Source organism: Triticum aestivum, chromosome 3D (assembly GCF_018294505.1).
Source record: "Triticum aestivum cultivar Chinese Spring chromosome 3D, IWGSC CS RefSeq v2.1, whole genome shotgun sequence".
Lineage (NCBI taxonomy): Eukaryota > Viridiplantae > Streptophyta > Magnoliopsida > Poales > Poaceae > Triticum > Triticum aestivum.
This window is the reverse complement of record NC_057802.1, coordinates 59,364,370-59,378,087: the sequence shown is the minus strand read 5'-3', so window position 1 is coordinate 59,378,087 and position 13,718 is coordinate 59,364,370. Positions and strand designations below refer to the sequence as shown.

General features: G+C 41.1%; 1 protein-coding gene across 3 annotated transcripts; it reads left to right on the top strand.

The window, feature by feature from the left end:
• The first annotated feature begins 1,668 nt into the window (after nucleotides 1-1,668).
• Nucleotides 1,669-11,886, top strand: LOC123077408 (transcription factor IIIB 60 kDa subunit). 3 transcript variants are annotated; one of them, XM_044499680.1, is made up of 20 exons: nucleotides 1,669-1,969; nucleotides 2,814-2,965; nucleotides 3,137-3,218; nucleotides 3,305-3,380; nucleotides 3,461-3,546; nucleotides 3,637-3,713; nucleotides 4,614-4,670; nucleotides 4,742-4,854; nucleotides 6,837-6,916; nucleotides 6,990-7,076; nucleotides 7,232-7,312; nucleotides 8,466-8,606; nucleotides 8,685-8,873; nucleotides 10,380-10,464; nucleotides 10,577-10,635; nucleotides 10,751-10,831; nucleotides 10,917-10,991; nucleotides 11,082-11,165; nucleotides 11,288-11,335; nucleotides 11,523-11,886. In XM_044499680.1, the coding sequence occupies exons 2-20, from the start codon at nucleotides 2,901-2,903 to the stop codon at nucleotides 11,706-11,708; spliced, it is 1,752 nt and encodes a 583-aa protein (XP_044355615.1). In that variant the 5' UTR covers nucleotides 1,669-1,969; nucleotides 2,814-2,900; the 3' UTR covers nucleotides 11,709-11,886. The 3 variants fall into 3 exon arrangements, with proteins under 3 accessions (XP_044355615.1, XP_044355616.1, XP_044355617.1); XM_044499681.1 differs by having other exon boundaries at nucleotides 1,681-1,965; XM_044499682.1 differs by having other exon boundaries at nucleotides 1,681-1,969; nucleotides 3,310-3,380.
• The last annotated feature ends 1,832 nt before the right edge of the window (nucleotides 11,887-13,718 follow it).

The window sequence follows — 13,718 nt, the reverse complement described above, 5'->3', positions numbered from 1 at the left end:
AGACGCCTCTCCGGTCAATAACCAACAGCGGGATCTGGATACCCATGTTGGCTCCCACATGTTCCACGATGATCTCATCGGATGAACCACGATGTCGAGGATTCAATCAATCCCGTATACAATTCCCTTTGTCAATCGGTATGTTACTTGCCCGAGATTCGATCGTCGGTATCCCAATACCTTGTTCAATCTCGTTACCGGCAAGTCTCTTTACTCGTACCGCAATGCATGATCCCGTGACTAACGCCTTAGTCACATTGAGCTCATTATGATGATGCATTACCGAGTGGGCCCAGAGATACCTCTCCGTCATACGGAGTGACAAATCCCAGTCTCGATCCGTGCCAACCCAACAAACACTTTCGGAGATACCCGTAGTGTACCTTTATAGTCACCCAGTTACGTTGTGACGTTTGGCACACCCAAAGTACTCCTACGGTATCCGGGAGTTGCACGATCTCATGGTCTAAGGAGAAGATACTTGACATTGGAAAAGCTCTAGCAAACGAACTACACGATCTTTGAGCTATGCTTAGGATTGGGTCTTGTCCATCACATCATTCTCCTAATGATGTGATCCCGTTATCAATGACATCCAATGTCCATAGTCAGGAAACCATGACTATCTGTTGATCAACGAGCTAGTCAACTAGAGGCTTACTAGGGACACGTTGTGGTCTATGTATTCACACATGCATTACGATTTCCGAATAACACAATTATAGCATGAATAATAGACAATTACCATGAACAAAGAAATATAATAATAACCTTTTATTATTGCCTCTAGGGCATATTTCCAACAGTGCCCCCCTCCACCGTTTACTCCTCCGGTCATATTGTCGTAGTGCTTAGGTGAAGCCCTGCGCGGATAACTTCACCGTCATCACGTCGTCGTGCTGACGAATCTCTCCCTCGGCACTTTGCTGGATCAAGAGTTCGAGGGACGTCATCGAGCTGAACGTGTGCAGAACTCGGAGGTGCCGCACGTTCGGTGCTTGATCGGTTGGATCGAGAAGACGTTCGACTACATCAACCGCATTAAGCTAACGCTTCCGCTTTCGGTCTACGAGGGTACGTGGACACACTCTCCCCCTCTCGTTGCTATGCATCTCCTAGATAGATCTTGCGTGATCGTAGGAATTTTTTTGAAATTGCATGTTACGTTCCCAACAAGAAGATCTTTGTGCAACACACATGGTCTTTCCATTATATTAACCAAGGGTTATGCAATACTCATGATCTCGCCAGAATGGAAGGAGTATAAGTGGTGACACTGAAAGGTCGTAGTGTTGATATAAAGGGCATAGACCTATGAATGGTCTCGAGACATGCTTATCGGGCTATACGGACATATGCTATTATTTTCTTCTGTTGCAATGCAAGTCTTTTTGCTAGTAGAAGATACATAAAAAACAAAGCAAAAACCAAGGACCGCCATAGCTGGTGAACAGGCGGCCAGCAGTGATGGCATTTGCGAACGTTGGGGGATGTAGTTTATGTGGCTGGTGCAGAACTGTCATGGCAGTTTGTTTAAATCGTGGATAAATTTTTGCAAAAACTGCCACCGTCTGATCTGGATCTGACGGCTCTGGTGGCGTTCCCTGGGATCCCATCCCAGCGAACGTTCGCCAGATAGCATTTCCCAAAACCAAAGCTGACTGGTAGAAACCTCGATGAACCCTCGGCCCTCGCCGCTCTACCATTCCGTGTTCCTCCTCCCTTGCCCCGGCCCGGCCAGGCGGCCGCTTCTTCCTCTTCCCACACCTCCGTGCTGCCGCCCGGCGATCCTCCCCGCCTCCCGCTTCTGCCCAACCTCTCGTCCCCGACGCGCCACTCCCCTGGAGTTGTGCTGCCGCCGATCCCAACCCTAGACGCCCCCCTCCACTGAAGCAGCGCCGCCGCCGCCCAGGCCCCTGACGCCGCCCTCTACCTGCTGCGCCGCCACGCAGCCTCCACACCGAGGCGTGTAAGGCTATTCTCACTCTTTACTTTTTGGCCACTCTAAGATTGGATGGGTTGTGTGTAAAGAATACAATTTGGTTGGTTCTTTTGCTTTTCACTAACTGGACTGGGTTTACCGATCTTGGAATTAGAGAGATTTAAAATTTAATTTAGTGGTGTGTGTTAGAATGCAACTAGCACTACATTATTGGATTCAAATGCCTTGCATCATGTTGTCAACCATAGATGTGTCCTCTAATTCTGCTGATGCATCCACATTTTGAGTTGACGAGGCTGCTCTTGCTCTGCTGCCATTGCTCCTGAGCCACCACTACTTGTGGGGGACAAGCCAAGAAAGCTGCTCGATGCCGTCCTAAGAAGTGGTACTATACTTACTACTACTGCGTTGGGACTAGGGGATTCACGCGGAACATTGGTCAGGACGCTGTTGCCAGCGGCATAACTATGTGCTTTCAAAGATCTCAACACTTTTTTTGAGTTGAAAGCTTAGTTTAGTTTCATTGTTGTAACTTCATGGTCGATTTTGAATTGGGAGTTAAAATTCAGTGTGTTGAATTTTAGTCTTCCCGCACTGAACATTTAATCCTAGAAATCAAAAGTAGTGCCTGAATGTATTGATATTTGTTCGGACTGGAATACAGCCTGTCCTGCTCCCGTGTTTGACCTCCAGAGTAAGTGCACACACAGTTCAGAAGCAGGTCGCCCCTTGCCTGCTAGTTGTAATGCTCCAACTGTAAATGTGTTGTTAGATTGGAACTGGGTAGAAAAACAATCCAAATCGAAGTCTACTATTCCTTTACTTGTATTTACTTCACAATCTGAATAGATTCCTTTTTTTCCTTTTGAAGGTTGAAGACCACATTCCTTGTAATCCTCTTATTTGAAGGCTAATTGGAGTTGGATCATTCTCCTAGGTCTACTACTTCTGTTCACCAATGGTTTACTGTACTCACTGTGCTGATTATTGCCCATACATAAAGGATCCTGACAAAGGATATATGTGAGATCCTCTTTCCTGTTCTTTCTTTGTTATTCTTATTGCATCTGCAATCAGGCCGTATAATTGTTTGTATACATGATTTTGTTGATCAGCCTGTTACTTCTTGCTTAATAGATTTCTATTAAGCAGCTTCAGCGATTGTTCATGTGTCTTGTCATGTTTGATGGTCAGATGTTGTGGGACGTGTGGAAAGGTTCTTGATCAGGAGATTTACACCGATGAGCCTACTTTTGTCAAGGACAGTTCCGGAGCGGTTGGTCTTATTATTGTGCTTCTCATTATTCACTTTCTTAATTTATCTGTGTAGTTTGTGAGGTTGACTTTCTTGGATGTGTGCAGAGCAGGCTGGCTGGAAACATACTGAGCAGCATCGAGAGTGGGAGTTCACTATCCCATGAAAGGACTTTAATGAAAGGTATGGCTTCTAGGGCACTCCTTTTTTGTATTGATTGTTCTTCCCACTTTGTGAATTAAGCCTGTGATTAATTTCTGTAGGGAGAGACGAGATTTGGCAGATTGTCACTAGCTTACATGTTGGTGGTGGAGATACTATCATTGATATGGCTCATAAATTTTATACAGTATGGATTTTTGTTATCACTCAGTAACTATCTTCTCTGAAATAGTTATGGTAAATTATGAAAATGACATTTCTTTTTGTTGAAGTGTAGCTAGCTGTGGACCATAATTTTACAAGGGGCCGTCGAACAACTCATGTTGCAGCAGCTTGTCTTTACATTGCCTGCCGGTACGCTATCACCTAATTAACAGTTTGTCTCTTGTTGCTTTATTGTAAGCCTTCCTATCCATTTTGCCCTTGTTCATATATGACCTTGTCCTCCCCCATTTTGGGTGGGGCTAGGAATCTTCCTTAGTTTATTAGTCATTGATTGCTTCATTGCCGCAAGTCTAATTTCCTCTAAAGAAACTGCAAAACCATCTTTACTATATGGTTTATAAAAATCGCAATACATTATTGGCGCATTATGTTTTACTTTCATTATATATCTCTGGTTTCTTACTAGAAAATTAGATGCTTGATCTAGATAAACTTCTGTCCTGGTGAGTTCGTAAAACAACAAGCGAGAAAACCAAGAGACAAGCGCCTAAGCTGTATGAACCTATGGGACAACCAAGCTTCTTCTATAGACATGCACGGCGAATCCATGCCTCTCAGATATACATCTTCTATATAGTAAGGAATGGTCTACTCTCAAGACTGTTTCCTAAATTCTCTAGTTCAGAGCTCTTCTGAGTAGCCCAGTGATGTTAGTTTTTGTTTGTTTATTATTCTTAAAATACTTCCTGCAAATGGAAATACCTATCCTCAAATATGTGCTAGTAATAAAAAATTAACTTGGTCATCTATCTATGTATAAAAAAGGGCATCTACATCGTCCACTGAAACGGATATTACTACTTACTAGACTAGGTATAGTCTGTGGGTGTATAAATGGACTTATTATATGTGCAGCAAGCACTATCACCACACGTCATGATTTATTGCTGTGCTGAAAAAGTCTTGTTTCCCTTTTATGTTCTTTGTGGTTCACCGGAATCTGTTCTCTTTAACCCAATGGTTGTCACTTGGTTTCAGCAAACTATATGGTTAGTACTTACATCCATGCTTAATTACTTCTCTTGTCAGGCAAAGTAAAAAGGCTTATCTCCTTATCGATTTCTCGGACTATTTGAAGATTAGCGTGTAAGTGAACCATTCTCTTGCCATTTATCTTGTAATCTGTAGTAAAAAGGCTCATCTATATATTTTTTCAGTTATGTCCTAGGTGCTGTTTTTCTGCAACTTTGCCAAGTCTTGCTACTTGCAGAACATCCAATTGTTCAGAAACTCATAGATCCCAGCCTTTTCATCCATCGTTTTACAGAACGTAAGTTAATCATATATTTCTATGTACCTCTTTGTTTAGTTGAGATTTTTTTCTTTTGTTCCATAGATGTACACTCTTGTTCTACACATGAATTCATTTTTTCGTCTTTCTCAAGCCTGCCCGCCTCTCCATGTTTCCGCTAACTACCCCAATACTGGTCTGGTTTTTGTTGGTTCAGTTTTTGCGTGAATTCTAACTCCAAACAACATAATCTCATGAGTACCTGACAAATCGTATCAAAAAGTCTAAAAATGAGTTCCCCCTTCTATTGTAACTGTGCTATTTCTTTTTAGTATCTTAGACTAAATTATAATGTTCCAAGATTCTGAATCATACTTCAACCCTTGTTTTTAAAGATATGTTTCTCCTTTGAGCTTTCCTCCGGGATCTCATTCATCTTCCAACTCTTCTTCTAGGCACAATAAACTTACTGGAACTGTTGCCCTTGCTTCTTCCTTCCTTTCACTAATAGTCCGACTCAAATCTCCTGGCCACTAGATTACCGTTGCTTCCGCTACACCCTCTCGATATGACTGGCTTCGTATGAATGGGTGCAGTGACTCTCCTGCCGTCGAGATCTGCCCCTGATTTGGGGGTTTGGTTTTGCATGCGAGAGCCTAATTGATGCAGAAAAGTTATGTTCTTTTATTGCAAGACCACTTCGATTTCGTATGAATGAGGCATCACCCTGTCTTGATCCCAGTGCAGTGGTTTGTTGGAAAATGCCTCAATTGAGAGTTTCTTGGACTTGAGGAGTTCCTTACCTGAATTTTCTAATTGTCATCCTATGATCCATCTAAGCTCCTAGCAGCACCGTGGCCGCAACTTTCACAGTGACATGGAAGCATGCGGGAGTAGGTGGCCGCAGGAGCGGGGCATCTACTGTATATCCAATGCAGGAACAACAATTAGACGCTGGCTCTGCAGTAGCAGATAAAAGAAGAGAAGGGGGATAAAACTATATTATTTAGTTAGTAAGGATATATATATATTTAGTGCGGAACGAGATCGTCTTAGTTAGGAAGACAAATATATGGTTTGTTAGGGAAGTTGAGATTTTATGCATTTATATTCTGAGGCGTCAAGTTGAGTCTACTATATATAAGGGACACAATCGCCATGTACCAAGGAATGTGAATAAACCAGTAAAGATCTAATCCACATCCAACGTTCTCTCCCTCTCATCTCCAGCGCCATGGCCGCACAACCCTTAGTCGTTTGATCCATGCCTGCAGCGTACGATGAACCTCTGTCCCGGTCATTGGACCGCTATCCACCATAATACTGAGAAAAACTCATGGCATAGGGTCTAGTGGAAGGCCGGCGGGGCCAGTGGCACCTCTGTTTAGATGGTGACAGCAAGAGATCTGTGGGAAATGAAGATCTGTGTAAGAGGAAATGTTTTTGTCACTGAAATGTGCGGCCCATTGCACAGTACATGGGATAGGCTTACAAGGATCCTGTGAGTGCCATGTTAGACTGCAGCCAGGGTGCTTAGGGCAAGGGATAAACGGTACTGAGGCTTACAAGGGGCCAAAGATTCTTCATGAATAGTTGAGGGGCAAAACTAGAGTTTTGCTACTTAATACCTGCATGGCTTACTGGTCAGTTGTAGTTAATTGTTCAGTTGTACCGTATGCCATTGCATGGAAAGAAGAGATTTACTGCATCTTATGGTGCGAAGAGAAAAGGCTACACAAAATAAGAGCTAGTGACATGCTAATGACAGAGAATATGTGTCCTCGGCTGTATATGTAGATTTAACGTTAATAGGCTACAGAGGCTATGAAGTATGTGTAATCAAAAGTTGGTCACATGCGAGCTAATTTGGCTCTTGAATGAGCTTTTCCTTGCCCACATGGGTGTTTTTGCTTGTAAGCACGATTAGGCGGACAACTGCACCTCTTGGCAAGAAAATTAACCATGTTTTTATTTATTTGTTTGTTTGTGTTTTTGTTCTAATTAACTGGTTTTGTCTGCAGGTTTACTTGGGAAAAGGGACAATGCTGTCTCAGACACAGCTTTACGCATCGTAGCTAGCATGAAGCGAGACTGGATGCAGGTTAGCATCTTCTCCCTTTTAGTTTTGTTTAAGGTTCGTTTGTAAGATTGTAATAGTTTGTCACGTGTTGCAGACTGGGAGGAAGCCAAGTGGATTATGTGGTGCAGCATTATATATTGCTGCACTTTCACATGGCTATAATTATACCAAGTCAAATATCGTAAGCTCAGATTCTCAGGACAAATCTACTTATTCGAGAATTGTGTTCTAAATGGCTTCCTTTTTGTTAATCAGCATTTATTGTGTAAATCCAGTACTTTTGATGCACAATGTAGGCTTGAATATGAATTGACACATTTGTGCTATGTTTGTCAGGTTGCGGTTGTGCATGTATGTGAGGCGACACTAACTAAGCGCTTGATAGAGTTTGAAAATACAGATTCTGGCAGCTTAACGGTATGTATATGGTTTTCTTGAAGTTGTCTAATGGGGCTGTGTATTCATCCGATGACTTCAGTTTTACTAGATATTAGTCACTTCTCCCAAGTTCAAACCCTTTGGCGAAGATCAATCCACTTAGGTCGCTCCTCTCACTTCTATAAAACCATTTTCTACAGAATACAAAGAGAAAAAACATATCTAAGCTGGATAAAAAATTTCTAATCTTTACAAGAAAAACAAGTACCTAGGCTAACCCCTAAAAAGTACTGAAACAAATAGAACTAAAAATTGCATTAAATGTTCACAGAAAGTGCATATTACTTATGCACTGCAATTTTAGGCTTAGTACTGTGAAGTTAACAAAAATCAGGCAACTGAAAAGTGAAATTTAGCAAAATTGTTATTTGATGTTGCTACACTAGAATGGTCAACGATCAGTCCGTGCAAATTGTTTGATTATCACCATCTTGTGGAAGTCGTTCTTAAGCTGTCCATTCTGAAGCATACCAAGTGATTATCATCCAGCAGTGAGTGGGGCAAGAATTGGACTGCATGTGATATCACTAAAGCAAATAATCTTTACTTTTTAGCCTTTCAGACAGCAAATTATAGGTGATAATATTTTTACTCCCTCTGTTTCAAAATATAAGGTGTATTAATTTTCCAAAAGTCAAATATCTCTCTGTTTAACCAAGATTGTAGAAAACAATATCAAAATCTACAATACCAAATAGATAAAATATGAAAATATGTTTCACGATGAATCTAATGATACTGATTTGGTATTCTAGATATCCAATATTTTTCTCTCTTTTTTGCGATGAGATATTGACATTTTTCTCAATGAACTTCGTCAAACATAGATAAGTTTGACTTTTGAAAATATCGACACACCTTATGTTTTGAAACGGAGGGAGTATCTGCTAGAGCATTGGGACATGCCATTTCATGTCGCTACCTTCTCTTATCACATCTACTACAAATGTATCATTATCTGTCTTGACCTTGGATATCATGCCAAGATAAATGCTTGGTGTATGCTATACTGTAAATGAAAATGGTCCCTGAGGATTGGGACAGGAGGGCTTTTGATCAACTCTATGTACTGCTCACTTCTTATTTTTACATACAACATATTCATAAGCACTTCTTCATGCCCCTTTGCTAGATTGAAGATTTTTTGGCAAAGGCTGATGAAGAGCCTCCTGTTTCAAAATTTTCACCCATATCTGGAGAAGTCCTCTGCAAGCACAAGGATAAAGCTGCTGAGCATTTTGCTCATGGACTTTGTGAGAAGTGCTACAACAAAGTAATACACATTTACTATGTTCAGAATGCTTTGGTTTTAATACTCCATTCACCATTGACACATGACTTGATTATTCAGTTTACTAAACTGTCGGGTGGACTGGAGGGTGGTGCTGACCCTCCAGCTTTCCAACGAGCTGAAAAACAAAGACTGGAAGCTGCTAAGAAGGCCGAGGAAGCTGCTGCTATTAAGGAAGCAATGTTAGGAGAGTCAATTTGTGAGATGCAGAATTCTGATGCTGAACATAACATCATGAGCACTACAGAGGTAATAATCCTGTCCTGAACTTACTCAAACTCGTGCTTCATACCCTATCTGCTCAACAAATCAAGAGGCGGTACTGCAGTGCACCTTCTCTGCCTTCACTCACCTGGGACGTCACTAAGGAGGCCGCCCGTCCTTTGAGAGATGGAATTTAGGTGAGAAGAAGATGGTGCTGTTTCTTAGTGGGGTAGAAGAAAACTTCACTGACACTGGATTCTTGCAAGATGGAAGATCTGTAGTGGCGTTGACCTCTCCCTGTTCCCCTGCTTCTTCTTCGGCTCATTCTGCTTGCCAAACAGCCCAGGTTCCAGTCTGGCTTAGACCTAACCCCATTTGGGTTGGCCACACACTACAGACAACTAACCATTTCCATTTTTCCAAACTCAACTCATGCAAAATGGTTAACCCATGGCTTACATTTTAGTGGTACTCTAGTTCTCTAAGCAATGTAGGGCTATTCTCCCAAATGTGCTCATGCATGCATGCATCACTAGTAGGGTGCATCTGGTCCCTAATTCCAACTGGGGCAATTAGTCTACTTATCCGAACAGACACATGACATGCAGCTTAGAAGAAGCCAGTAGTTTTATATTGAATCAGGGGAAATAAGAAACTTTACTAGTGGCTTTGTCCCCACCATTTTTATGGCACCCATGTTGGCAGTCGAGAGGGAGCTATGCCCGCTGTGGCCCCGAGATCCCACTATCCCAGTGAGGATCGTATCTAAGAACTGCTGCTGCTGTTGGGATCAGGCTGACAGGCTGACATCTGTTTGTGGCTGCTACATGGAAAACAACTATGCAACCAGGGTAGTTTAGGACACGGTAATTTGTATTGGTTTTGAAGTTTGATTGTGTCAGTTAGTCAGTTGTATAGTTGTGGGTGAAAATTAGACTATATATGGAATTGATTCCATTTATCCAATATTTTTGTTGTGTAGCTGTAATGCTTAACTACATATGGAATCGTTATACTATCCGTTTTATAATAATTTTGTAACATTGCTGCATGGTTATTTCCATTCTTGAAACTTCCAAGTTCCATCTTTATTTTATTAGTCTAGTTTTTATATTACACTCCTCATTCTAGATTGGGGGTCCACAGCGAGGTTTTAAATTAGACTCAGATTTTTCCTTGCATCTGGTATCACAAGTTTGCAACAACACTGTTTTCTGCCAATTTAGCTTCTCTTAATTTTTTTCAAAAAAGTTACATGCTGCCTCATCTGTTGCACTTGGAGGACGTGAAAGACAAAAATATAGTTGTATTCTGTTTGGCATGGTACCAGACTACCAATCGCGCTGTGATATCTTCTGATGGAATATTTGAACTGCAAAATGTACTTGTATTGCTGAACTATTGTTTTATTGCATTGTGATGTATGCCTATGCCATGTATGTTACCTCTTCACTGCATCTGCGTTCGCTCTTTCTTTTATTATCCACTATGTGTGTTGTGTGCCCTATATGTACTTGTTTTTGGAAATTCAGTTTGCCTTGTTTGAAACAGGATTCAGTTGGAGATAAATCTGCAGCAATTGGTTCTGGGGAAATTGGAAAGGATTATGTAACTTCAAAAGATCCTGAAGTGGGAGGTTTGTTAGTTGTAACATGCAATAGTTTCAGTTCAGTACCAGGCCACTTTTGGGTTCATAGTGTCAACTTGATTGTTGCTGATCAACTTCTGAATGCTATTTGCATCCTTAGGTGAAAATGGTAAAGCTGATGCTGATCCAGAAAGTTTTTCTGATATTGATGATGTGGAGGTACCTTTATCCATCCATCTGTTCAGCACACTTTCAGACTAATTTGTTGCGATCTTTGTCTGAAAGATGGCCAGATATGTTATTTGTGATATCTAATTCTCCATTAATTTGGTAGGTTGATGGGTATCTTCACAATGAGGAAGAGACGCAGTACAAAAAGATAATTTGGGAGGAAATGAACAAAGAATACCTAGAGGTAGGTATTGTAACTCTAGCAACACCAGGCGGTTCTTATTCTCACATGGGGTGCTAGTGTAACTGTCTGCTGCTTTATTTGGCAGGAACAAGCCGCAAAGGAAGCTTTAGCAGCTGAATTGGCAGCTAGAGGTGTGGGCGTGGGAGAGGGACAACAGAAAGTATGAAATCTTACTAGTGTAACACAAGCCTCCTGTGTATGCTTAACATTTTCGATTGGGTTCATGATTGCCCATGCATTTTTCATGTAGAAACGGAGACGTAATGAAGACACAAAGAACTCAACACCTGCTGAAACACCAGCGGAAGCGACATACAATATGTTAAAACGAAAGGTAATGAACATATTGTTCAGCCATAGCGGCCCAAAAATTGCTTGTCCTGTGAGCATTGTAATACGTGTTAAGCTAAGCATGCAAACAAACTGGCATTTAATATATAACGTTGTTTCTTGCAGGGACTTGGGTCAAAAATCAATGTCGAAGCAGTTGGTGGATTGTATAATGTATGTTTTATGAGTTTATGTTACTGAATTTATGGTTTTCTTTGGTTCTGTGAGGTTAATTGATTATTTATTTACAAATTACGCTTAGAATATCACCTGCATGAAATTACAATTGCTACTCATATATTTTTTTAAATCTGGTCTAATTTGTTATGTTTCCTGCAACCCAAATGCTTACTGCGAGCAGACTAAAGATGAAGCTAGTGAAGCAAATGAAAAAGGAGACATGGGCTTTGATGGAGAATATGCACATGACACTGGTGATGGTGAAACAATAGAAGGTGGCTATGACTATGCTGATTACAACAACGATGGCTATGCTGATGGTGGTGATGCTGGAGCCTACGAGGATTACGATGGGATTGATTACTAATATAGTACTAAAATTCTGAGAAAACAGCCCAACAAAATAAGTCTTGGTCAACCGGAAGGGGTTTATTTGGACAATGTATTATACTACCTCCGTACCAAAATATTAGCTGTTTCTTTAGGCGAGTTTTGTAGCACAAAGAAGTTCCAATTAATGATATACCGAGGCACTGCACAGTGAAGTACTCCCTCCGTCCCACAATATAAGAGCGTTTTTCATTGCACAGTGAAGTACTCCCTCTTATATTATGGGACGGAGGGAGTATATCGCTAACTTCAAATCTTGCACTATGTTCTGGTGAATATGGCAATATTCAATTCTGTTTTCCTCCCTTAAATTGAAGACATACCTTCAGTCTAATGGACGCCGCACAACAAGGTTAGTGTTGTGGTCTGGTGAATTTGTTAATATCAGGTGTTCATATTACTGAAAGAAATATAACTATGGGGGCTCTGAGTTGACAAAAATAAATAAATTAGGATGACTAGGGAAACACTTCTTTGGATTCTTAAATCGAAAGAGAGATTGAGAGAATTATATCGAACGATAAGTCGTGAAGAGTTTAATCATATGTAATACCTTAACAATCCCACCGAATAAGCGGATGATTCATTAGACAGTGAAATGTTATCCTGCCAATGTCAGCTGAGAAGGGACAAAAAATATCGTATACAAAAGGTAGGGCCAAATCATGTGAATCTCTCTTTGATAATAATCTATAAAGGTTCATCGTTCCCAACGGAACAGATCTATAACTGAGACATAGAGCTTATTATATGCAAGTATAATCAGAAGTGCTTGGCTTTCAAAAATGGAATGACTTTTTCCACCTGAGCGACTAATCGGACTATAGTGCAGCAGAATGAGCTTTTGGATGAACTGGACTATTATTGGAAAATCTTATTGGGACTACTAAGGGCTTTCCTGAATATCCAAAGCAAGTTTTGAATACATGTTTTCTCTCTCTTGTTTGCTCTGTTGTGAACAAAGGTAGATGTTTCTTACTCAACCAGTTGAGAGGCCACCCCATCACCATGCCCCGTGTTTTGTAATGCGATACTATTTGACCAGTTTTATTCAGAATACTTTTTTTTTTCTGGAGATTTTTTATTCATAACCCTGGCCGGAAATAAGATCATCGAGGTTACTAAACATGGTCAGTTATATCCGAGCAGGGATGCCCAGGAGATTCAGGTCCAGAAGGCCAAATGGAGCTTACAATTTGTATGTTTCCCTTGTTGATCCTGGGTCCTGTCTACGGCGGTTGAATTAGTTTGGAAATTCTAATGGCTCTGTTTGGATACTCTAACACAGTTAGAGTTAGAGTTATTTTCTAACCCACTCTAACTCAAATAAGCACCTCTCCACCGGGATAGTTGGGTTAGATGGAACTAACCCACTCTAACCCTACTTGTTTGGATACTTTTGGGTTATTTAAGCCCCCAACTAACCCAAAGTAGCTCTAACCCCATGATCCAAACAGGGCCAATGAAGCCCTGAGTTGTTTGTGTCTTTTTATAAATTTGTTTGATTCCTTTCCGATCCACAACACTGATAGTTGCTACCAGACTACCAGTAGGTGGTACGTACATAGTTGCATATGTTTCTTTTGTTGAACACGGATGCTGAAACTCTCTGCTCCGTTGTCACTGAGATAGTGGAACCTAGCTTTTGATCTTATGAAAAAAAAAACCCGAAACAGTTATAGTCGATGCTCTCATCGAATTGGAAGCGAATGAAAACCCTGAGAATGAGATGTGGGATGACTCTTCTGAAATTGTGTCAATCTTCTGTTTCAGATTATTTTATCAGTGCCTCCTGATTTGTTAAGAAACTTCTCCGCTCAAAACACAACAGATGAAATCACTGCACGCTAAGGCAAAAACTTGATGAGGTCAGAACCAAGCCTTCTTGAAGGCGCTGCTGTGGGATTCGGCGGCGGTGTGCTCTGTGGTGGTGTAGGGAGCAGCGATTCGCAGTCTACCGGTGCTCCTCGGAGGTGGTCTGCTCACT